The sequence below is a fragment of the Balaenoptera ricei genome, chromosome 1 (genome assembly GCF_028023285.1).
Source record: "Balaenoptera ricei isolate mBalRic1 chromosome 1, mBalRic1.hap2, whole genome shotgun sequence".
NCBI lineage: Eukaryota > Metazoa > Chordata > Mammalia > Artiodactyla > Balaenopteridae > Balaenoptera > Balaenoptera ricei.
This window is the reverse complement of record NC_082639.1, coordinates 83306590-83330418: the sequence shown is the minus strand read 5'-3', so window position 1 is coordinate 83330418 and position 23829 is coordinate 83306590. Positions and strand designations below refer to the sequence as shown.

General features: G+C 36.7%; 1 protein-coding gene across 4 annotated transcripts in view; it reads right to left on the bottom strand.

Annotated features, from left to right (window-relative positions):
• ABCD3 (ATP binding cassette subfamily D member 3) overlaps positions 1–23829 on the bottom strand; it is an 89215-nt gene that overhangs the window by 5441 nt on the left and 59945 nt on the right. For all 4 annotated transcript variants that reach the window (XM_059926596.1, XM_059926592.1, XM_059926602.1 and 1 more), the window contains 11 exons: positions 23463–23532; positions 23274–23371; positions 23070–23161; positions 21396–21487; positions 21241–21304; positions 21049–21112; positions 8559–8636; positions 8388–8453; positions 8197–8286; positions 7595–7714; positions 1139–1243 (listed from right to left, as the gene is read on the bottom strand). In XM_059926596.1, coding sequence (XP_059782579.1) covers positions 1139–1243; positions 7595–7714; positions 8197–8286; positions 8388–8453; positions 8559–8636; positions 21049–21112; positions 21241–21304; positions 21396–21487; positions 23070–23161; positions 23274–23371; positions 23463–23532 — 939 coding nt within the window. The remainder of the gene's footprint in view (positions 1–1138; positions 1244–7594; positions 7715–8196; positions 8287–8387; positions 8454–8558; positions 8637–21048; positions 21113–21240; positions 21305–21395; positions 21488–23069; positions 23162–23273; positions 23372–23462; positions 23533–23829) is intronic.

Here is a 23829-nt window from a genome sequence, read left to right as displayed (position 1 = left end):
GAAACTGCATGGACAAAATTACCAGCAAAGAGCCTCTAAATCACTAATCAAGTAGAGACTACATGGTTTTATGTGTAAGAGATTCCACAAACACCTCTAATGCCTATAAAATCTGAAAATATGTATGGACAAATGGATAAAAAATTATAAATGACTAAAACTGATTAAGAACAGAAAACCATTAAAGAAATAAAATCAGTAGCTATAAAATCTTCCTAAAAGATGAATGTAGCAAATTTATTCCTTCATCATTAGGCCACTTCTTCTCAGACTTTAATGTGCATTTGAATCATCCGGGGGTTTTGTTAAAACGCAGGCTCTGATTTAGCAGTAGGGCTTGAGACCGCATTTCTAACACGCTCCGAGGCAATGCCGCTGCTGCTGAGCTGTGACCACACTCTGAGCAGCAGGAACTGATACCGTATACACGCATCATGACTTTTTATATTTACTGTGAACTCCCAAAGAACAGTTGCAACATGGTAAAAGACTCCTGTACTTCATTTGCTTACACTGAAACTCTAAAACAGTTACATTATGCTGCTCTTGTTCTCAAAATCCAACGAAAGTATAGATGATGGTGACAACTCCTCACAGGAAAAAAAAAAAAAACAAAAAAACTGAGGCGACTGAATAATTACTTAAAGAATGGAACCAATGTAGAAAGCCTCAGAAAAGGCTACTAAAAGAAGCCTTGGTAAGATACTGGCCAGGCCAGAGAAAAAAATGGATAAATTAAAAGTTGCCAAATAATTACTGTCGAATTTTTTTAATTAAAGTTTTTTTTTATTTTTTGAATTTTCTTTATAAAGAAACAAATGATATTTAGGTAAAGTTGATGGAACAAATTAAGAAAATATCAGTTTATTAACTCTGAGTATAGAGAATGAGTTAAAAGGAAAAGAAATTTAAACATTTATTTTATATCTAATACACGGCTAAAAAGAATTATATTCAGAATTCATTGATAATTTCTTTTTACTCATATCTATTAATTATCAGTTTAAAATATTAAAGCAAGATACCATCCTATGATAGTAATTTTGTCACTTTACAACTTGGAATCTTCTTTTTGGGTAGATATTTGGTTGGACACAGAGTAAACTGAAAGGGGGGACTGAGAATTTATCACACTTACCTTTCGACAATGACTGTAAATGTAGTCTTCCACATCCACACTAACTGCACTTGTGCATTCATCCAAAATGGCAAACTGAGGCTTATGATAAAATAATCTTGCCATCTGAAGCATAAAAAGAAATATTCTGTATAATCATTTAGAGAGCTAAAATTAATACGGGAAAATAGATTTACTTTAAATTAAATACTCATTTACAGTCTTCTAAAGCAAAGATGAAAATTATTCTAACTCAAAAAATCTACTTCTCAGAAACAAAAACAATATAAAGAAACCTGATTGCTTTTATTGTCTTCCCGAACAAAGGGGAAAATGTAACACATGGGAAATATTGTTAAGAGTAAAGCAAAAACTTTTAAGACTGATGGGAGATGAAGTTGAGTTTTAAACTAGTATTAAAGAAAGTTCTCTAAAACAGGTTAGAGGGTACACATTTTGATGAAATCCTAGAATTCAGACTATAGATGACTCATACAAAAACTGACTATTTTTAAACATTTTGTTGCTTAAGTAATGTCAATTAATATTATGTTGCCAATTAATATTCCCACCAACAATGTTTGAGTGCACCTGTTGTATATATCCCTGCGGTCAGTTTTGGGCATGCTCATTTTTAAAAGGCTGTGCTAATTTTATAAGTGAAAATTAACATCAAGGTTATTATAGCTTATATCTCTTTGATTAGCAATAATGCTGAACATTTTGCTGTTTATTTTCCATATGTATCTTATTTTCTGGGAATTATTTATTCTGATCCTTTGTCCAACAGATATTCCAAATTGTCATCTGCTCCTAACAATGATCTCCATGTTGCATGACCAATGGACACTTTCTATCCTTGCCCAATTTATCTTCTCTGCAACATTCAACGCAGGTGACCATTCCCTCCTTCTTGAGAAAGTGAGAGTGAAACCATGGATTTAAGTTTCTTTCCATTTCTTATGCTGTTTTCTCAGTTTCTTTTCCAGCATTTTCTCTTTCACTTGACCATTAAGTGTTGGGGTCCCTGAGGGTTAATTCCTAGGTCCTCTCCTCTTTTTCCTATGTTGTTTCTCTCTGAGTAATCTCATCAAATCTCATGATTTCAAATATTATTTACATCTGTAAACTCCCAATATATCTCCCTCACCCATACTTCCCTTCTAATTTCCAAACTGATACACAAAAATTCCTATTTGATCTTTCTATTTGGATATCTTACAGGACTCGCAGACTTTAAAAATCTAAAACTCAACGGATTTTCTAGATTTTTCCCTTAAATCCATTCATCCATTTCCCCCACCCCATCTTGAACATTTCAGAAATGAAACTGTCAAACAGCTGCTCAAGCTAGAAAGCTGTGAGTCCTCCTTGATCTTTCCCTTCTCCTCCTCCCTTCCCCTCCCCCCCATTTTTAGTCCATTCAAGTCAGTCCTGTGGACCCTACTCACTTTCCCCCAGCTCACAATCATGTCCTTAGCCCAGAGCATAATCCTCTCCTGCCTGGATGACCACAAATAGCCTCCTGTTTCCTCTTTTGCACCTCTTTAACCCATTCTCCATGTAACCAGAGAGGATCTTCCAAAAACGTAACAGAGAATTTCATTCTTCTGCTTAAAACCCTTCAATAACTTCCCATTTCACTTAGAATAAAATTCAAACTCCTTACCATGGTCTACAAGGCCCCGCACAACCTTATTACTACTCACTCTCTAACTTCAACATTCCAGCCACCATCTCCTCTCAACTACCAGGACACAATGTGTCACAGGTCTTACAGGCTTAGCACATGTCGCTTTCCTTATGTCTCAAACGCCTTACTCTGCTCCTTGCATCTTTCAAATTTCTGCTTAATGTCACCTTCTCAAACCTACCCTGATCCCTTTCCCCAATCCAAGTGGGTCCCTTCTGTAACATCTCTGCAGCTCTTCACATACTGTAAATTGTATGTTGTCTGTTTCTTTGTCTACCCCTTAGGCTATAATATTCACAAAAGCCGAGACTCCGTTTTAATCACTACTGTACACCCGACACCTGTAAAGTATAGGAAACATTCAAATATTTGATAAATGAATGACTAAAACATAAAAACAGCTTTCTTGGGGTTTATATCTTATTTATAAGAGGTGTGAGGAAGGGGAAGCAGCAAGGACAGACCATCAAGAAGTTCAGCTGTGCAGAGAATGAAAGGTATAGACTACATGGGACCTTTGGTTAAGGCAGAGTTTGCTTTTTAGATCACAGAGACCTGAAAATATCTTTCTATAAAAGGACTAGAAGAGATTAAATATGGGGGGGGTGTCGGGGGGGTGCATAACTGAAGGAAAGGGATGTGATAAAGTTGGAGGAGGGAGGGTCCAAAAACACAGATGGAGACATTTAGCCTTTCTCAAGAGGAAGGATGACATATCCTCCACAAACAGTGGGAGCAGGGAGGTCAGGACAGCCCAGTGCAAAGTTACTAAGAGGAGTGATGATTTGAAGGCATTCCACAAATGCCCCTCCTCTGTGTTCCCATGCAATGCTTTGCATACCTTCGTCACCACACTTAGCACATTATATGGAAATTTTCTCATCATGTTTCTTTCTCTCTCCCACTATGCAGTCAGCTACTTGGTTTCTCAGTCAAGGAGATTTTGGAATATACGAACTCTGCAGTCATACTGCTGACTGAGCATGACAGGCCACTCCCACCCCCCACCAGCTTTAACATTTCCTAGATATCTTTGCCTGGCAAGCCACTTAACTGTTCTACATTCTGTTTCCTCTGTGAAATGGGACACTCACAGCTCTCATCTCACAGGACTATGGCGAGAATGAAATGAGATAACCTGTGTAAAGTGCTTGGCATACTGCCTATCGCCTATTTAGCACTCAGTAAAAATTAGCAGTCATGTAACTGAAATAACAGCATCTCTTTTTTCTTTAAGAAGTAGGAGGAGAGTTATTCTGCTCAGAGTGGTGGAATAGGTAATGGGGTAGAAAGCCTGAGACTGGTAGTTTTCAAATGATTATCTTGAAAAATGAGACAGAGGGACAAAAATCAGTAATAGGATTGCCAAGCCATGCTGTGAAGCCCTGTAAGACCAGAAACCATGGAAGTGCAGTGCCACCAATCCATCTTATTCTCTGATTTTTTTTCCAGCGGTGCTCAGAAGCCAATGTACAGAAATGTCAAGGCAAACAATTGCTCTTGGATTGGTGTTTAAATAATATGAGAAAACAAAAAGTGGGAAAGGAAGTTAAGGGGAAAGGATCATTTGTTCATTCCTTTAAGAAATATCTCCTGTGTACCTCCTATGTGCCAGGCCCTGGATTGTTAAGTCTGTGCTGGACAGGAAAGAAGGTAGTCAGAAGGGAATTGATCAATTATAGAGAAGGAATGGGTCAATATTAGAGAGATCTCAGTGAGTTTGAAGAACGGGGACAGTTGCCAATTAGGTAAAAGAAAAAGAATTCATTTCAAAAATGGATTTAAAAAAACACTAAAAATCTTATGACAGTGGTATGTCTGGTAAGGTGGTTTTGGCCTTTCTTTACACTTTTATAAATATTCCAACTTCTCTATCATATATACTTTCTCATAATTCAATATAAAAAAACCATCACTAAAGAGGAAGAGCAAGAACAAAAGAGTAGAAAAGAAAACTACGGGTCAGAGAAATAAGACAGCCCAATTTATGATACTAGGTGGAGCAACCCTGGCTGATGTTTGGACCAGGGTTGGACTAGCTGATGGCTGGACCCAAATGGGTGCAACGGGGGAAAAAGGCATGTCACTTGAGACTTCAAGGCACAGTGAGAGAAGAGAACTGGTCAGACAGTTCATCTGCACATTGAAGGCCATATACTGTAATGTACTGGTGAAGAGCAAGAGTTCTGGGGTCAGACCCACCTGCACGTGGATCTCAGTTCTGCCATGCAGCAGCTGTCTGGTATCAGTAAGCTGCTTAAGTTCTCCAAGTCTTTCCCTCATCTGTACCTTACTTCACAGGGCTCTTGGGAGAATTAAACAGGACCTGCCATTCCAAACCAATCTTTCCCTCATCAATATTCTAGGGCATTTTCTTTGTAACTATCACTGAAGACTGCCTGCCTGGTATCACAATTAAATGAGCATATCTGGCTCTCCTAACTAGATTATAAAGGCAGCCACCTAGCTAAGTGCCTTTCATAGAATAGATTCTTAGCTAATCCTAAACTCTGTGGCAAGCATACCATAATTAATTTTTTTGCTGTTAAAATAATGGAATAATATTTCCCCCTATATTTATGTTGATATTTTTCAAGGGACTTTTAGAAATGTGTTCACCAGATCTCCCTTTATTCAGTAGTTTTATTCCATTCCCTCAAATTCAAATCCTGATTCTCCTTACCTAAGAGTTCCTTTGGTTCATCTGTTTTATACCAACCTTCACTCTTATAGATTCATTGTTTTGGTTAAACCTTTCAAAGTCTGTTCTTCCTAAAAATTATAATTTTTATAATTTATAAATTATAGGTTTTTATAATTTATAAAAATTATCTTCTCTTCCCATCAACTTTTTACTTTGAAAATTTTAATCCTACCAAAAAAATGAAAGAACAATAAAATGAATACACATTCTCCACCCAACTTCAGCAATGTTGATATTTATTGCATTAGCCTTTTCTAACTCCCTCCAAACCCTTCTAAAGTAGCAAAACAATATGCTCTCTTTTAAACTTCACATTCAATTCTCCAAATGTTGGCCTATACAGAACACACCCTGTCAAGGGCTTGGCCATGCAACCGTGTTACAGGTGAGCTCTCCCCATTTTCCAGCTCTATCGTGGTTCATCTGGCTTTACAGGGTTCCTTCCCCCACTCCCTATTCTTCCAAAATAAACTCTCACTCCTCTAGGCACACCCTTAAATTTCTTATCTTCTAATAAAAACTACCCTCTGTGTAACATTTATACCACACATATACAATTCCTTAGTTTAAGCAGATTTATTTTTCTTTCTGAGTCTCCATTGTGTCCACTTGTGAATCTTGCCTTATCCTTCCATTTTCTTTGAAGTCACAGTATAGGAATTTAAATTAGTTTTCCTGAATTGCAGTTATTTCTATAGGCATCTTCTAAACTGATTTCAGAAATGCCCAATCACTTTAAATTCTCACGCCTTCAGCCCAATTTCCACTTTGAGTATGGCTGGTATCTCTCTTCTCTTTTGTTTATGATTCATTCATCACTCTAGATTAATCTCACTAGCCAGACAAATCACAATATTAAGTTGATATTAAGTTCATATAGAATGGGTATGATCTGGAGAAGAACAACATGCAAAACAATCAGGGAATAGGAGGTAACCAAAAGGTAGAATATAACCTGAAAATAAACAGTAAGCAATTCTGAAACAGGTCCATTCTTCTGCTATCTTCCCTTGGCTACAGTTTTCTCTAATTTCCACAAGGTTATAACACTCCCTCCCCAAAAACTTCCTCTGGATCTGCTCAAACTATGGTATGTCTAGTTAGAAAATGACTCCCTAAAAGTTATCCCCCTTGGGACTTCCCTGGTGGCGCAGTGGTTAAGAATCCGCCTGCCAATGCAGGGGACACGGGTTCGATCCCTGGTCTGGGAAGATTCCCACATGCCACAGAGCAACTAAGCCCGTGCGCCACAACTACTGAAGCCCACGCGCCTAGAGCCCATGCTCCACAATAAGAGAAGCCAACTCAATGAGAAGCCTGCGCACCACAACAAAGAGCGCTCTAGCCCCTGCTCGCCGCAACTAGAGAAAGCCCGCGTGCAGCAATGAAGACCCAACGCAGCCAAAAATTAATTAATTAATTAATTACAAAAAATAAAATAAAAAAATAAAAGTTATCCCCCTTTACAGAGTACTCAAAGAATCACTCTTAATATGTCACATTTTGTAGTCATGTTTGATTGGGATAACTTTAGTTGATCATAAAATAATTCCTTTCAAATGTTTCTTTATATTAGGAAAATTTTAAAATTCTAAATAACTTTAGGTAGTAGATACTGAGCCCTGAAACAAGGATAAATATAATGATAAAGGGAAAGGACAAGAAGAGAATAAAGAATAAAATGATAATAAAATTAACATCTCTAATACCTTCAGCTACTTTAGAGAGAATAGGCTAAGACAGAGAGGCGTCTATAGGGAAAAAATACTGAAAGGGATCTCATAACCCAACCAGGACCTATGTGCCACAAAGTTCCCCCAACTTTTAGAAAAACGGATTAACAGTATATAATTGGATGTGCATCTTTTCCTTTCATAGGAATATTTTTGAATTTTTCAGAATTCCAAATTTACATGCAAGCTATACTTCTATTATCATATAAACTAAGCCACACTATAATAATTGCTAAATAAAAAGATTAAAACAAAACTGTATGCCCTGATTATCAAAATGCTGGATTCTAAGAGTGACTTTATGCAACCAGCTGCATTGCTCTGCAGTGTTTTCAGAGCACACTTACCGCCATTCTTTGCTTTTCTCCACCACTGAGTACATCCATCCAATCCTGAACACTGTCCCAGCCTCCTTCACGTTCAAGGATATGACCCAACTGGACATTGTCTAAGTATTCCTTCAGTACCTTTCAGCAAAATGATTAAAGATGAACTCATGCTTAATATAAACCAACATTCTCTATCTTGCTTTATTTTTTAAACTAAAATCACTATAATACTATTGCCAACATCACTAAAAAAGGCACATTTCACAAAAGAATGTGGCACAAAGGTAAACCTAAACTCTTTACTTCCTATTTATATTAATTTTGACAAAATATATCTAGCAGCATAAAGAGAATAGTACTATTGTACATAATTAAAGGACAAGGGCAATGAGAAAACAAACAATAGTGTAAAGACAAGGTTAAACATTCAACAAGTCATATTTAAGCAACATGGTTAACATCTTACCTCAACCTGGAAAGTTATAATTAATGATTAGGCTGTAGAAGCCTTTACAAAAGGTTAGGATAAACTACTTGAAATCTAAAATACTTAACTGATTAAGATAAAGACTCTGAAGTGGAGTGTTTTCAGTAAGTCTAGGATATAAACATTTCCTTACGAGATCAGAAATCCCCTTCTTTTTCTGATCTTCTCTTCCATCTGGATATATCACTTGGTCTCGAAGTGTTCCAAGGGTCATATAAGGTCTCTGATAGTAACAGAGCAAAAATCATTAGAAGTGGTTTTTTAAAAAATAAGTTAAAAGATCTTGAAATCAAAGATGATAAAATAACTCAAACACGGTCTTACCTGGGGAACGTAAAATAACTTTCCTCTCTCGGGTTTAGTTAGACGTCCTCCAAAAAGAGGCCATAACTATAAAAGCAAAGGAGGAGGGGGAAGAAGAGCTGTAAATTTCACAATGTGGTAGATTATATGGCAAAATAAGACTACAAAACCTTAAGGCCAATTTTTACTTACTTCACCAAGAACACGGAAAAGTGAACTCTTTCCACAGCCATTTGGACCACAAATTAGAACGTTGGCCCCAGACTGAACCTGAAAGGAAATGAGTCTATGAATTAATTAAATAGAATATACACTCAATGAACATTTCCGTAGAGTCAAATAGTTCTTTGCTAATGATAAGCTTTCTATTATGTCTATAAATGTGATATTAGGTAGAAGCAGTGGAGGGTATGGATGAAGAGACCTTTTATTTTTGTTTACTTTCAATTTTTACTCAGTCACTTTTTTTCCCACTTAAATATCACTATTGATTGATATCAACTTAATCTCAATCAGAACACAAAGATCTAAAGCTTGAATTCTTGAAAACAGTAATTATGTATGTAAACAATCTTTTTTTAAAAAATAGAATTGTACTATATATACTGCTCTAGAACTTGTTATTATTTAACAATATATCGGGTGCTGAATAGACTCATCCTGCCTAGTTGGGGAGGTCAGTAAAGAATTATAATGTTTATTTTGCTGTGCTTTTGAGGTTTTTAAAAGCAATGTACTTTAAAAAAAAATCTAGTTATATATTGCTTACAAGAAATATACCATAATAAAATGGCTCAGGAAAGGTATATATAAAGACTTGTACAAAATATATGAACAGATGTAAACAAAATGAATTTCATGGAAGGGATCAAGCTGGTGGAGTAGAAGGATGTGCTCTCACTCCCTCTTGCAAGAGAACCAGAATCACAACTAGCTGCTGGACAACCATCGACAGGAAGACACTGGAACTCACCAAAAAAGATACCCCACATCCAAAGACAAAGGTGGAGCTGCAATGTGACGGTAGGAAGGGAACAATCACAATAAAATCAAATCCCATAACCACTGGGAGAACACAAACTGGAGAACAATTATACCACAGAAGTCCACCCTCTGGAGTGAAGGTTCTGAGCCCCACGTCAGGCTTCCCAACCTAGGGGTCCGGCAACAGGAGGAGGAATTCCCAGAGAATCAGTCTTTGAAGGCTAGCAGGATTTGACTGCAGGACTTCAACAGGATTGGGGGAAACAGAGACTCCACTCTTGGAGGGCACACACAAAGTAGTATGCGCATCAGGACCCAGGCGGAAGGAGCAGTGACCTCATAGGAGACTGAACCAGACCTACCTGCTAGTGTTGGAGGGTCTCCTGCAGAGGCAGGGGGTGGCTATGGCTCACCGTGGGGGCAAAGACACTGGCAGCAGAAGTTCTGGGAAGTACTCCTTGGTGTGAGCCCTCCCAGAGTCACCATTAGCCCCACCAAAGAGCTGGGTAGGCTCCAGCATTGGGTCGCCTCAGGCCAAACAACCAACAGGGAGGGAACCCAGCCCCACACATCAGCAGACAAGTGGATTAAAGTTTTACTGAGCTCTGCCCACCAGAGTAACACCCAGCTCTACCTACCACCAGTCCCTCCCAACAGGAAGCTTACACAAGTCTCTTACATAGCCTGCCTCATCCACCAGAGGGCAGACAGCAGAAACAAGAAAAACTAGAGTCCTGCAGCCTGTGGAACGAAAACCACATTCACAGAAAGATAGACAAAATGAAAAGGCAGAATACTATGTACCAGATGAAGGAACAAGATAAAACCCCAGAAAAACAACTAAATGAAGTGGAGATAGGCAACCTTCGAGAAAAAGAATTCAGAATAGTGATAGCGAAGATGATCCAGGACCTCGGAAAAAGAATGGGGGAGCCAAAGATCGAGAAGATGCAAGAAATGTTTAACAAAGACATAGAAGAATTAAAGAACAAACACCTAGAAGATTTAAGAACAAACAAACAGAGATGAACAACACAATAACTGAAATGAAACGTACACTAGAAGGAATCAATAGCAGAGTAACTGAGGCAGCAGAACAGATAAGTGACCTGAAAGAAATGGTGGAATTCACTGCTGGGGAACAGAATATGGAAGAAAGAATGATGGAATTCACTGCTGTGGAACAGAATAAAGAATGAAAAGAAATGAAGACAGACTGAGAGACCTCTGGGACAACATTAAACGCATGAACATTCACTTTACAGGGGTCCCTAGAAGAAGAAGAGACAGAGAAAGGACCCAAGAAAATATTTGAAGAGATTAGAGTCGAAAACTTCCTTAACATGGGAAAGAAAATAGCCACCCAAGTCCAGGAAGTGCAGAGAGTCCCAGGCAGGATAAACCCAAGGAGAAACACGCCGAGACACATAGTAATCAAATTGGCAAAAATTAAAGACAAAGAAAAATTATTAAAAGCAACAAGGGAAAAATGATAAATACAAGGGAACTCCCATAAGGTTATCAGCTCATTTCTCAGCAGAAACTCTACAAGCCAGAAGGGAGTAGCATGATATATCTAAAGTACAACTAAGATTACTTTCCTGGCAAGGATCTCATTCAGATTCAATGGAGAAATCAAAAGCCTTTACAGACAAGCAAAAGCTAAGAGAATTCAGCACCACCAAACCAGCTCTACAACAAATGCTAAAGGAACTTCTCCAGGTGGGAAACACAGAGAAAAAAAGGACATACAAAAACAAACCCAAGGGACTTCCCTGGTGGTGCAGTGGTTAAGAATCCACCTGCCAATGCAGGAGACATGGGTTTGAGCCCTGGTCCGGGAAGATCCCACATGCCACAGAGCAACTAAGCCCGTGCGCCACAACTACTGAGCCTGCACTCTGGAGCCCGTGAGCCACAACTACTGAGCCCACGTGCCACAACTACTGAAGCCCGCGCACCTAGAGCCCGTGCTCCGCAACAAGAGGAGCCACCACAACGAGAAGCCCGCACACTGCAACAAAGACCCAACGCAGCCCAAAATAAATAAATAAATATAATTTTTTGAAAAAAGAAAAACAGCAAACCCAAAACAATTACGAAAATGGTAATAGGAACATACATATTGATAATTACCTTAAATGTGAATGGATTAAATGCTCCAACCAAAAGACACAGGATTGCTGAATGGATACAAAAACAAGACCCATAAATAGGCTGTCTATAAGAGACCCACTTCAGACCTAGGGACACATGCAGAACAAAAGTGAGGAGATGGAAAAAGATATTCCATGCAAATGGAAATCAAAAGAAAGCTGGAGTAGCAACACTCATATCAGATAAAATAGACTTTAAAATAAAGAATGTTACAGGAGACAAAAAGGACACTACATAATGATCAAGGGATCAATCCAAGAAGAAGATATAACAATTATAAATATTTATGCACCAACATAGGAGCACCTCAATACATAAGGCAAATGCTAACAGCTATAAAAGAGGAAATTGACGGTAACACAATAATAGAGGGGGACTTTAACACCTCACTTACACCAATGGACACATAATCCAGACAGAAAATTAACAAGGAAGGACAAGATTCAAATGACACAACAGACCAGATAGATTTAATTGATATTTATAGGACATTCCATCCGAAAACAGCAGATTACACTTTCTTCTCAAGTGCACATGGAACATTCTCCAGGATAGATCACACCATGGGTCACAAATCAAACCTTGGTAAGTTTAAGAACACTGAAATCATATCAAGCATCTTTTTCGACCACAACGCTATGAGATTAGAAATCAATTACAGGGAAAAAACCGTAAAATCCAAACATGGAGGCTAAACAATACATTACTAAATAACCAAGAGATCACTGAGGAAATCAAAACATACCTAGAGACAAATGACAACGAAAACACAATGACCCAAAACCTATGGGATGCAGCAAAAGCAGTTCTAAGAGGGAAGATTAGAGCAACACAATCCTACCTCAAGAAACAAGAAAAATCTCAAATAAGCAATCTAAGCTTACACCTAAAGGAACTAGAGAAAGAAGAACAAACAAAACCCAAAGATAGTAGAAGGAAAGAAACCATAAAGATCAGAGCAGAACTAAATGCAATGCAAACAAAGAAAACAATAGCAAAGATCAATAAAACTAAAAGCTGGTTCTCTGAGAAGATAAACAAGATCGATAAAGCTTTAGCCAGACTCATCAAGAAAAAGAGGGAGAGGACTCAAATCAATAAAATCAGAAATAAAAAAGAAGTTACAATGGACACCACAGAAATACAAAGCATCCTAAGAGACTACTACAAGCAACTCTATGCCAATAAAATGGACAACCTGGAAGAAGTGGACACATTTAGAAAAGCACAACCTTCCGAGACTGAACCAGGAAGAAATGGAAAATATAAACAGACCAATCACAAGCACTGAAATTGAAACTGTGATTAAAAATCTTCCAACAAACAAAAATCCAGGACCAAATGGCTTCACAGGTGAATTCTATCAAACATTTAGAGGAGAGCTAACATCTATCCTTCTCAAACTCTTCCAAAATATAGCAGAGGGAGGAGCACTCCCAAACTCATTCTACAAGGCCACCATCACCCTGATACCCAAACCAGACAAAGATACTACAATAAAAGAAAATTACAGACTGATGAATATAGATGCAAAAATCCTCAACAAAATACTAGCAAAGAGAATCCAACAACACATTAAAAGGATCATACACCATGATCAAGTGGGATTTATCCCAGGGATGCAAGGATTCTTCAATATATGCCAATCAATGTGATATACCATATTAAGAAATTGAAGAAAAAAACCATATGATCATCTCAATAGATGCAGAAAAAGCTTTTGACAAAATTCAACACCCATTTCTGATAAAAACTCTCCAGAAAGTGGGCATAGAGGGAACCTACCTTAACATAACAAAGGCCATATATGACAAACCCACAGCAAACATCGTTCTCAATCGTGAAAAACTGAAAGCATTTCCTCTAAGATCAGGAAAAGACAAGGATGTCCACTCTCACCACTTTTATTCAACATAGTTTTGGAAGTCCTAGCCACAGCAATCAGAGAAGAAAAAGAAATAAAAGGAATACAAATTGGAAAAGAAGTAAAACTGTCACTGTTAGCAGATGACATGATACTATACATAGATAATCCTAAAGATGCCACCAGAAAAACTACTAGAGCTAATCAACGAATTTGGTAAAGTTGCAGGATACAAAATTAACGCACAGAAATCTCTTGCATTCCTATACACTAACAATGAAAGATCAGAAAGAGAAATTAAGGAAAATCTCATTTACCATTGCAATGAAAAGAATAATATACCTAGGAATAAACCTACCTAAGGAGGTAAAAGACCTGTACTCAGAAAACTGTAAGACACTGATGAAAGAAATCAAAGATGACAGAAACAGATGGAGAAAAATACCATGTTCTTAGATTGGAAGAATCAATACTGTGAAAATGACTATACTACCCAAAGCAATCTACAGATTCAATGCAATCCCTACCAAATTACCAACGGCATTTTTCACAGAACTAGAACAAAAAATCTTAAAATTTGTATGGAGACACAAAAGACCCCGAACAGCCAAAGCAATCTTGAGGGAAAAAAACGGAGCTGGAGGAATCACACTCCCTGACTTCAGACTATACCACAAAGCTACAGTAATCAAGACAATATGGTATTGGCACAGAAACAGAATATAGATCAGTGGAACAGGATAGAAAGTCCAGAGATAAACCCACACACCTATGTTCAACTAATCTATGACAAAGGAGGCAAGGATATATAATAGAGAAAAGACAGCCTCTTCAATAAGTGATGCTGGGAAAACTGGGCAGCTACATGTAAAAGAATGAAATTAGAACACTCCCTAACACCATAAACAAAAAATAAACTCAAAATGGATTAAAGACTTAAATGTAAGACCAGACACCATAAAACTGTTAGAGGAAAACACAGGAAGAAGACTCTTTGACATAAATCACAGGAAGATCTTTTTTTTATCCACCTCCTAGGGTAATGGAAATAAAAACAAAAATAAACAAATGGGACCTAATGAAACTTCAAAGATTTTGCACAGCAAAGGAAACTATAAAGACAAAAAGACAACCCTCAGAATGGGAGACAATATTTGCAAACGAAACAATGGAAAAAGGATTAATCTCCAAAATATATAAACAGCTCATGCAGCTCAGTATTAAAAGAAACAAATAACCCAATCCAAAAATGGGCAGAAGACCTAAATAGACATTTCTCCAAAGAAGACATACAGATGCCCAAGAGGCACATGAAAAGCTGCTCAACATCAGTAATTTTTAGAGAAATGCAAATGAAAACTACAATGAGGTATCACCTCACACCGGTTAGAATGGGCATCATCAGAAAATCTACAAACAACAAATGCTGGAGAGGGTGTGGAGAAAAGGGAACCTTCTCGCACTGTTGGTGGGAATGTAAATTGATACAGACACTATAGAGAACAGCATGGAGGGTCCTTAAGAAATTAAAAATAGAATTACCATATGACCCAGCAATCCCACTACTGGGCAGATAGCCAGGGAAAACCATAATTCAAAAAGACACATGCACCCCAATGCTCATTGCAGCACTATTTACAATAGCCAGGTCATGGAAGCAACCTAAATGCCCATGAACAGACAAATGGATACAGAAGATGTGGTACATATGTACAATGGAATATTACTCAGCCAGAAAAAGAAACGAAATTGGGTCATTTGTAGAGACATGGATGGACCTGGAGACTGTCATAGAGAGTGAAGTAAGTCAGAAAGAGAAAAGCAAGTATCATATATTAACACATATATGTGGAATCCAGAAAAATGGTGCAGATGAACTGGTTTGCACAGCAGAAATAAAGACACAGATGTAGAGAACAAACGTATGGCACCAAGTGGGGGGGGGGAAGTGGAGGTGGGGGTCAAGGGTGGGAGGCAGAGTGGTGGTGGTATGAATGGGGAGATTGGGATTGACATGTATACACTAATATGTATAAAATAGATAACTAATAAGAACCTGCTATATAAAAATGAAAGAAAATTTAAAATAAATAAAACAAACAACATATCACAGATGTTCTTTCAGGTCAGTATATTCAGATTCTCCGCATTCCTCTCTTAATGCCTGCAGTGTATTCCATAGCAAGGATGTATCATAACTTATTTAAATACTCTCCTTTTGTTAAATATTTAGGTCATCTGCATTTTGCTTGCTCTTTTAATAATACTGCAATGAAGCTCTGAGAGAGCAAATTGATGCACTAGTGAGAAATACTTCTACAGATCAGATTCTTAGAAATTATGTGTTGTATCAAAGTACATATGTATTATTAAGTATTTATAAGTGCCACCAAATTGCTCTGCAACAACGTAAAGTTGAATGAAAAATGTCAAGAGTGGTTGATTTCTAAGCTTATGGTCTTATCTGAGTTAATCAACCTGGTGATGAATCAAAAAACCTGAGTCATAATTGTAGCTCACACAGCAACGTATCACAGCAGGAAAAGACATCAGAGATATGAGTTAGCCTGGCTGTGGAACCTGCCTTTTTTAAACTGTTGAGCCTTAGGTTCCTATTTTTTAATTCAATGAATATGTATTGAATACTCAGTGTCTGGCTCTGTTAGAGGCAATGCAGCTAAATTAGTGAGTAAAAGAGACCAAAGAAACCCAAAGAACAAAAAAAACACAACAAAATCCTTACCCTTACCAGTATACATTCTAGTGGGAGAGATATACAATAAGGAACATGCATAATAAATAAGTAAATTAAACAGCATGTTAGAAAATAAGTGCTACAGGGAAAAAATAGATAAAGGTAAAAAAAACTGGTGGGGGGGGTTGCATTTTTAAGGTGGTCAGGCCAGGCCTCACTGAAAATGACAACTGGGCAAAACTGTGAAAGAAAGAGTAAACTAGAAGTTTATCTGGAGGGACTGTTCCAGTCCCAACCCTACCCACAAAAAGGAGCTACAAAGGCTGAAGCAGGAATGTACCTGCCCTATTCAAAAACCGGAAAGGATTCTGCAGAAAAAGAATGAGCAGGAGGAAAGAGTAGCAGGAAATGAGCTCAGAGAGGTAAGAGGTGGTGGTAGGGTAACGGCAGGTAAACCCTATAGGGTGCTGTAAGCCACTGAAAGAACTTTTTCTGATGGAATGCAGAGCCTTCTGCATTATTCACAACAGTCGAAAGTGGAAGCAACCCAAGTGGATAAATGAATAAACAAAATGTGGCATATACATAAAATGGAATATTATTATTCAGCCTTAAAAGGAATGAAATTCTGGTACATGCCACAACATGAATGAACCTGAAGACATGATGCTAAGTGAGATATGCCAGACACAAACGGACAAATATTATGATTCCATTCACATGAGGTATCCAGAATAGGCAAATTCAGTAAGACAGAAAGTAGAACAGAGGTAACCAGGGACTAAGGGGTGGGGAGAAATGAGTTACTGTTTAATGGGTACAGTTTCTCTTTGCTGTGATGAAGAAGTTCTGAAGATAGTGGTGATGGTTGCACAACACACTAAATGTACTTAACGCCACTGAATTGAACACTTCAAAATAGTTAAAATGGTAAATTTTATGTTGTGTATTAGAGAATGAGCTATTCTGAATGACTTTTCCAGATATTTGTCTTTTTTTCTGAGAAATTATTTTAAAGAGTTATTTTGATGGACTTCTTCTAAATACATATTTCTTTTTCCTATAAAATTGAAAATAGTGAATATTCCTAGTAATACATTATATATAATCATTGTACTCTACTATAAAAGTGTTTCCCCTAGGAGCACCTTAAAGTTCAGAAAACGATTAATTAAATGGTTCCCTATCACTCTGATTTATTTAGGTAATGTCAGCCATATGTACTGTTTTCTGCACCTAACTGCTTATTGTGGTTTTCACTGATATCCAATACCCCTCCACATTATTTGGTGCAACATGCCAGGAAACCTAAAAACCAAGTTTGTAATGATGTGTATAAATAATAACTAGAGTTACTGAAATCCTTAGGTACTCTTCTATGCACAAATGTCTTAGACTCAGCATTAACTTTTCTTTACTCCATGGCTTTTGATAATGTTGGACAAAACTTCCAATTATGACATCAGCCATGGTAAGCCAATGGTAATTTTTCCAAATTAAAGATTTGTAAAAACATGTATTTTTTTTTCTGGGTTGAATTAAGACTAAACGCCAAGGGTAACTTTCACTGAAAACCAGTTATTAAGTTCTTAATAACACTCTATTTTTAAATTTTTTTAATATAAATTTATTTTATTTATTTATTTTTGGCGGCGTTGGGTCTTCGTCGCTGTGCACGGACTTTCTTTGGTTGTGGTGAGCGGGGGCTACTCTTTGTTGCGGTGCACGGGCTTCTCATTGTGGTGGCTTCTCTTGTTGCAGAGCATGGGCTCTAGGCAAAGGATTCAGTAGCTGTGGCGCACAGGCTTAGTTGCTCTGCGCCATGTGGGATCTTCCCGGACCAGGGCTGGAACCAGTGTCCTCTGCATTGGCAGGCGGATTCTTAACCACTGCGCCACCAGGGAAGTCCCAATAACACTCTATTATTGAGGATCCTGGATTGCTTTACTGGGGCAACGAATGCTTTGAACCACCATATCTTTACCAATAAAAATATTCCCCCAGAAATATCACTTCTTGATAAATCCTACTTCCTATGAATTCACTATAATAAAACATCAAAATATTCTACACATAAATATGATTTAAATAAAAGAGAGATTACATGAAAAGTATGCTGTTTACGAAGATTTACTTAGGCTTCTTTAAACATTAAAATATGCTTGCTTACTGAAAAGGTAAAAATTTTAGTAAGCTACAAAGTACTATTTTAATGCCCACATTATAACCTACAAGTAGTTATTTCTTAGGGTTTCTCCAGTCTATATAAATATGCCATGCTGAGGGAGTTTATAAAGGAATAAGATATAAAATCTCCTGTCTCAAAGAAGCTTATATTATTTGGTTATTAGGTAACCCAAAAGGCAAACTGATCATAAAGTAGGACACATTTATTTGTGATGGCCAAGTCTCAGTTTTATCAGGCCTCTTTGCAGGAGAAAAGAATCTTTATTTTCAAGTAAGCCAGATGGATAGAGAACAATCATATGTTACAAAGAAGTGATGGATGTTTGTTGAATTAAAAAACAAAACAAAACTATGTTAAAAAAATGATAGACAAAATAAATGAGAAAAAGCCAAGTCTAACTTAGAATACCCTAAGTCAGAAAGAGACAGAAGAGGAATTTATAACAGTGGACCAAAAGTACAGAAGTCAAAGAAACAGCTCCAAGTGGAGGAGAAAACAATACAAGAATCACAGAATAGACAACAGTGATATAGAACATGGTCACAGAGTAAAAAAACTTAAACAAGCAGGGGTGTAACTGATAACTAAAATAAGACTTTCCAAAATAAGAGCAAAAAAGTTAGGTCCTTTCTGAGACTAAAAAAGTGAAGTTATCAGGACTGGCCAGAAGTATACTAAAATTCAAACATAAAGGCTTTAAAGGGAAGGGCGGCTTTGGACTAAAATGAAAGGGACAGCATTAGTGTGGTAACCTTATGACAAAGTGAGCATATCACAGACCATAATCATGATCTATTTATTCCATGTGGCTGTACATACAGATCCCAAATCTCTCCTCACTAGGCTCAAGCCATGTGTGCATCTGTATTGTTGGCGTATTCTATGTCTGTGTAAAGGCAGAAGTGAGGGAAAGTAGGAGAAAGGGCTAAGAGGATTCTTCAATGGAGAAATCTCATGGCCCTTTTTACTCTTGGGTAGTGACAATAAAGGGGCTACTGGAAATCTATCAAAGATGGAGTGTTGAGCTCTGTTTTATTCCTGAAATCAAGCCCTGTAGGTGGCCATCTACTTTGCCAAGGGAGCAAAGCAGCACCTGGAGCTAAATGAGAAAACACTTCTGTAATACTTGTGCCATTAAATATTTACCAACTATATTCACATTTTCTGTACTTCCCTTTTTGTTTCCTGGCTTTAAAATAAACATTACAATATATAATACTCATTGTTGAGTAAGTCCAAAGTACTTTGCGTAACTAACACTTTTCATTTTTACAGTTCCTTAAAAAGAAAGTGGAGACGTACATAATACATATACATGACTAAGAGGAGAAAAACTGAAGACTTACCTATAATTATAACACTTTGAAAACAAATCCAATAATTATACTCCTTATTTTATAAACTATCAGACAACATTCCTTCAATAACAGCAGTTGAAAAGAATCTCCACATACAACACAAATTACAGAAAACCATAAACATAAGCATGTAGAGAATTCTAGAGTTGTGCTGTCCAATTCAACAGCCACTAGTCACATGGCTATTTAAGGTCAAATTCATTAAAATTAAGTAAAATCTAAAATTCAGTTCAACTGTACTAGCCATATTTCAAGAATACAATATCCACATGTGGCTACTATACTGGGCAATGCAGATATAGAACATTTCCATCATGGCAGAAAGTTCTATTGGACAGTGTTATTCTAGAGTAATGGTACCTGGAACTGGAGAGACAGCCCACATGATAGACATCTGTTACTAATCTTCAAGATTTTCAGATGTGAACTATTCGTAAAGTCACAATAGACACATAACCTAAATAGTAACCCTTAGGTCTGCAAGAGTCTTATAAAATCATACAATAACAATAATTCTCATCTTTTGCTTTTTCTTTTTAATTTGGCCTGCCATATTCCCATTTGGTTAACAGACTATATTGATCAGCATCACAATTCACTTGGCTCGAGATGCTATGTGTCTTGGGTGAGTGGCAATCTGCAGTGCTATTGTGCTGCTCTTCCACTGTTTTCATCAGTAATATGAAAGTCTATGTTTTGTTTTTATAGGTACAGATCCTCCTATACCATCAAAATACTACCAAATGGTAAATTATTTTAATTTAAAGAGACTAATGTTATATTTGCATGTTTAAATATTCATCTTACATCGGAGATTCCAATTATCTATATCTTCTATGGCTTTCTTCAGATGGACTTTATTTGCAAAAGATTTTTGATAGTAGTATTTGAAACTTTAAAGTCCTGTCAAATAAGAAAAATAAATTTCTATTTCAAAGACTTACTTTTTATTTTCTTCTTCCAGTTTTATTGAGATATCATTGACATGCAACACTGTCTAAGTTTAAGGTGTGCAGCATAATGATTTGGCTTCCAAACACCATGAAATGATTATCACAGTAAGTTTAGTGAACATCCACCACCTCATACAGATACAAAATTAAAGAAATAGAAAAAAAATTTGTGTGTGTGATGAGAACTCCTAGGGTTTACTCTCTTAACAACTTTCCTATATAACATACAGCAGTGTTTTTATATTGATCATGTTGTACATTACATCCCTGGTACATATTTATCTTATAACTGGAAATTTACAGTACTTTATGACTACCTTAATCGAAGGCAGTCCTCCTTTATAAAGGCTTACTTTTTAAAGCAATTTTATGGGTTCAGAAACTAAGTGAACCCTTAAAATTATGTTAAATATTCAGACAACAGTTCTTCATTTCATGTTTTGAAGATGATTTAAGCTTTTATATAACCATGTAAAAACTTACTTCAAAATTAAGGTCTCGAATCAAGATATCTCCATTTGGCGTTGCTAAAGGAACATGATCAAATCTATAGAGGAAATTAATAAAAAGAGAATAATTTTACATTAAACACTAAGCAGATGTAGCTGAAAGAGAAAGGCTACTGTGTAGTTTAACAGACGTTTATGGTGCTAAAGAACCCTTTTCTGTACGTACTTTATAATGTTATCTGCATTGATGATTTCTCCAACACCAGGTATCAAGGGAATGCCTTGTGCTCCTTCAATACATTAAATGGGAAAATCAGTATTAAAGCATCATGTCATGTCAGCAAAAACTTATAATATGTGACCTAGTGCATTCATATTTACCTTTTTCCTGTTGTGAGACCATGGTGCGTTCATATTTGCCCTGATTTAAATCCTTTAGTACTTGCATTAATTCTGTAATCCGAGCAGTAAAGCTGAAAAAAAAAGAAGTCATAATCAAAACTCCAAAGGCTATCATATCTTTAATTTTTTATTATTTATTTGAATATAATTGACATATAACATTAAGTTCATATTTTTTACTTTATACAAATCTAACTGAAGTTTCTAAACTTATCATTTAGTTTAAATGAGATAATTTAAAAGACATCTCATCAACATAAAGTATTAGTGACAGTACACGTTTTATTATTATGCTTCAACAGGAGAGCAGGAACATGCAGCTAAGAAAAGAGGTCTCATAGGATCCCACCTCAACAGATACTTCATTAACAGGCAAATCAAGAAGGTTCTCTGCCACTAGAATTTTAAGGAATTTTCTAGTAAATACTATAAAAGGAGTAATGCTAGTGCATTCTTTAGGTCTAGGAAGCGTGGACCCTGAGTTCCTGCTGGAGTGAGTTATAAAGCCTTGGATAAACTTGGCTTTTCTCTCTGAGGACGTCATTTATTTTAAGTATGCCAAGTGCACACTACTTCCCTGCAAACATGGAAGAATTTGGAGGATTCCTCTCTTTCTTCCTCTGAAGAGGGAAAAAGATGAAGTGTTCTTAATATTAGAAATCACTGTGGTGATAGAAAGCAAAACTAATGACAAGAAGTTGAGGAGTAGAAGAATGATATGATGGTCGAAGAGAAAGCACTCTAACCAGAGAAGCAGACAGAATCATTCTGTGAATAACAAGCAGAAACTTCCTAAAGGAACAGAAGCATCCCATATGCTAGGAACTGTAAAGGCATGAGAAAGTTATTAACAAGTAGGAAGAATGTCAGCATTCTCAACGGAGAGACTCCTCATAGTAGTTTGTAACTTCTTCTATCTTGCCATGAAGACCTTAACTGCCAAAGGAGTAGAGAAGAAGGAACAGAGGAAATAGGCAGACTAATCACAGGCCTGGGAAAGATCCAAAGACATCTAATTTCTTCAGATGACCTGAAACTTACGGTGCTTTTTTTTACATTATAGTTTTTTTGACACCATACCAAGCCCTTTATATTAGACCTTGAAATTTTGAAATATTTAACTCCATTTGATGGTCTAAGAACAATTTTACTAGACACCCTGACCATATTTACAACTGGACCTACAGCTACCATAAGGTAACTTTTCATTTTTTTTTCATTAAAATCAACCTCATCCTTGTTTATCTTTTGCTGAGTTGCCAGGTATCAAAGACCTAAGGAAAAAAAAGTATGGTAGGGGACAAAAAAGTTCAAACGAGAAAATTCTATTCACTAACTTAATTTTCTGTGAATCAAGGAAAGACTGCCACAATTCGACATTTCCCAGCTTACTGAATACCAGTGTCCACAGAACAGACAGCTTGAGAACAACTAACCTAGTTTAAGGCTCCAAACAGCTATCTTAAGGAAACATGAAAAGTTCCCTATCAAAGAAAAATCTTCCTAATTTTCTATCAAAACCAGCTTGCAAGAGCAAGAAATACGGGGCTTCACTGCCCCTTATCTCAACCTCAACTGGGCACAATCATTAAGGATAACATATTTAAAAAAAATTATTCTCTGCAATTGCTCATTATTACTAATCTTACTTACCCAGCCAATCTTGTCATTTCACGGCCAGCCAAAACTATTCGACCCAGAGCTTGAGACATTCGCAAAAGCATTCTTCCACTTTGGTAGTAATCCTGAGATAGAAATAAATATTAGTTTTCACTTATATTTCTAAGATTAAAACTAGCTTTTCTTTATTGTTATATTGAAAATTTCAATTGAGTATGACTATTACTACCACTTTACCTCCAGAAGTTCTGAATGTGAGCTTTTGAGATGTCGAGGATGAGACAAGTCTAGGAAAGGACGACTGACAACTACGTAACCAACCACAGTGGCAAAATCTGAAACAAAACAGTTAAGACTTAAAAACATCAACAATACTTCACTTTTCTCACAAATTCCATTCTGCTATCTCTTTTAAAGCATACTTACATTTGGCAATTATGCTATCAATGAAGCCCATAGAAAACCGAAACAAAATGAAATTATGTAGGTGCTCCACCTGGCAGAAAGCAAAAACAAAAAATACATATACTTTCTGTATATTAAAAAAATGAATCTACCATGAGGACAAAAGAAACTAAATAATTTTTGTATTCAACAAATATTAACTGAGTGCCTGTGATCTCTGATTACATTATACATCACATTTCATTGAGCACAATGCTGATCACAGAACAGGTGCCAAACAAATACTTCATGAAACCATTTTTATGCAAACAGAACGGAAACTACTTAAAGAATATTAATGTGGTGTCCCTTGCATGTAACAGTACCATGATACTGTATTCATAATATT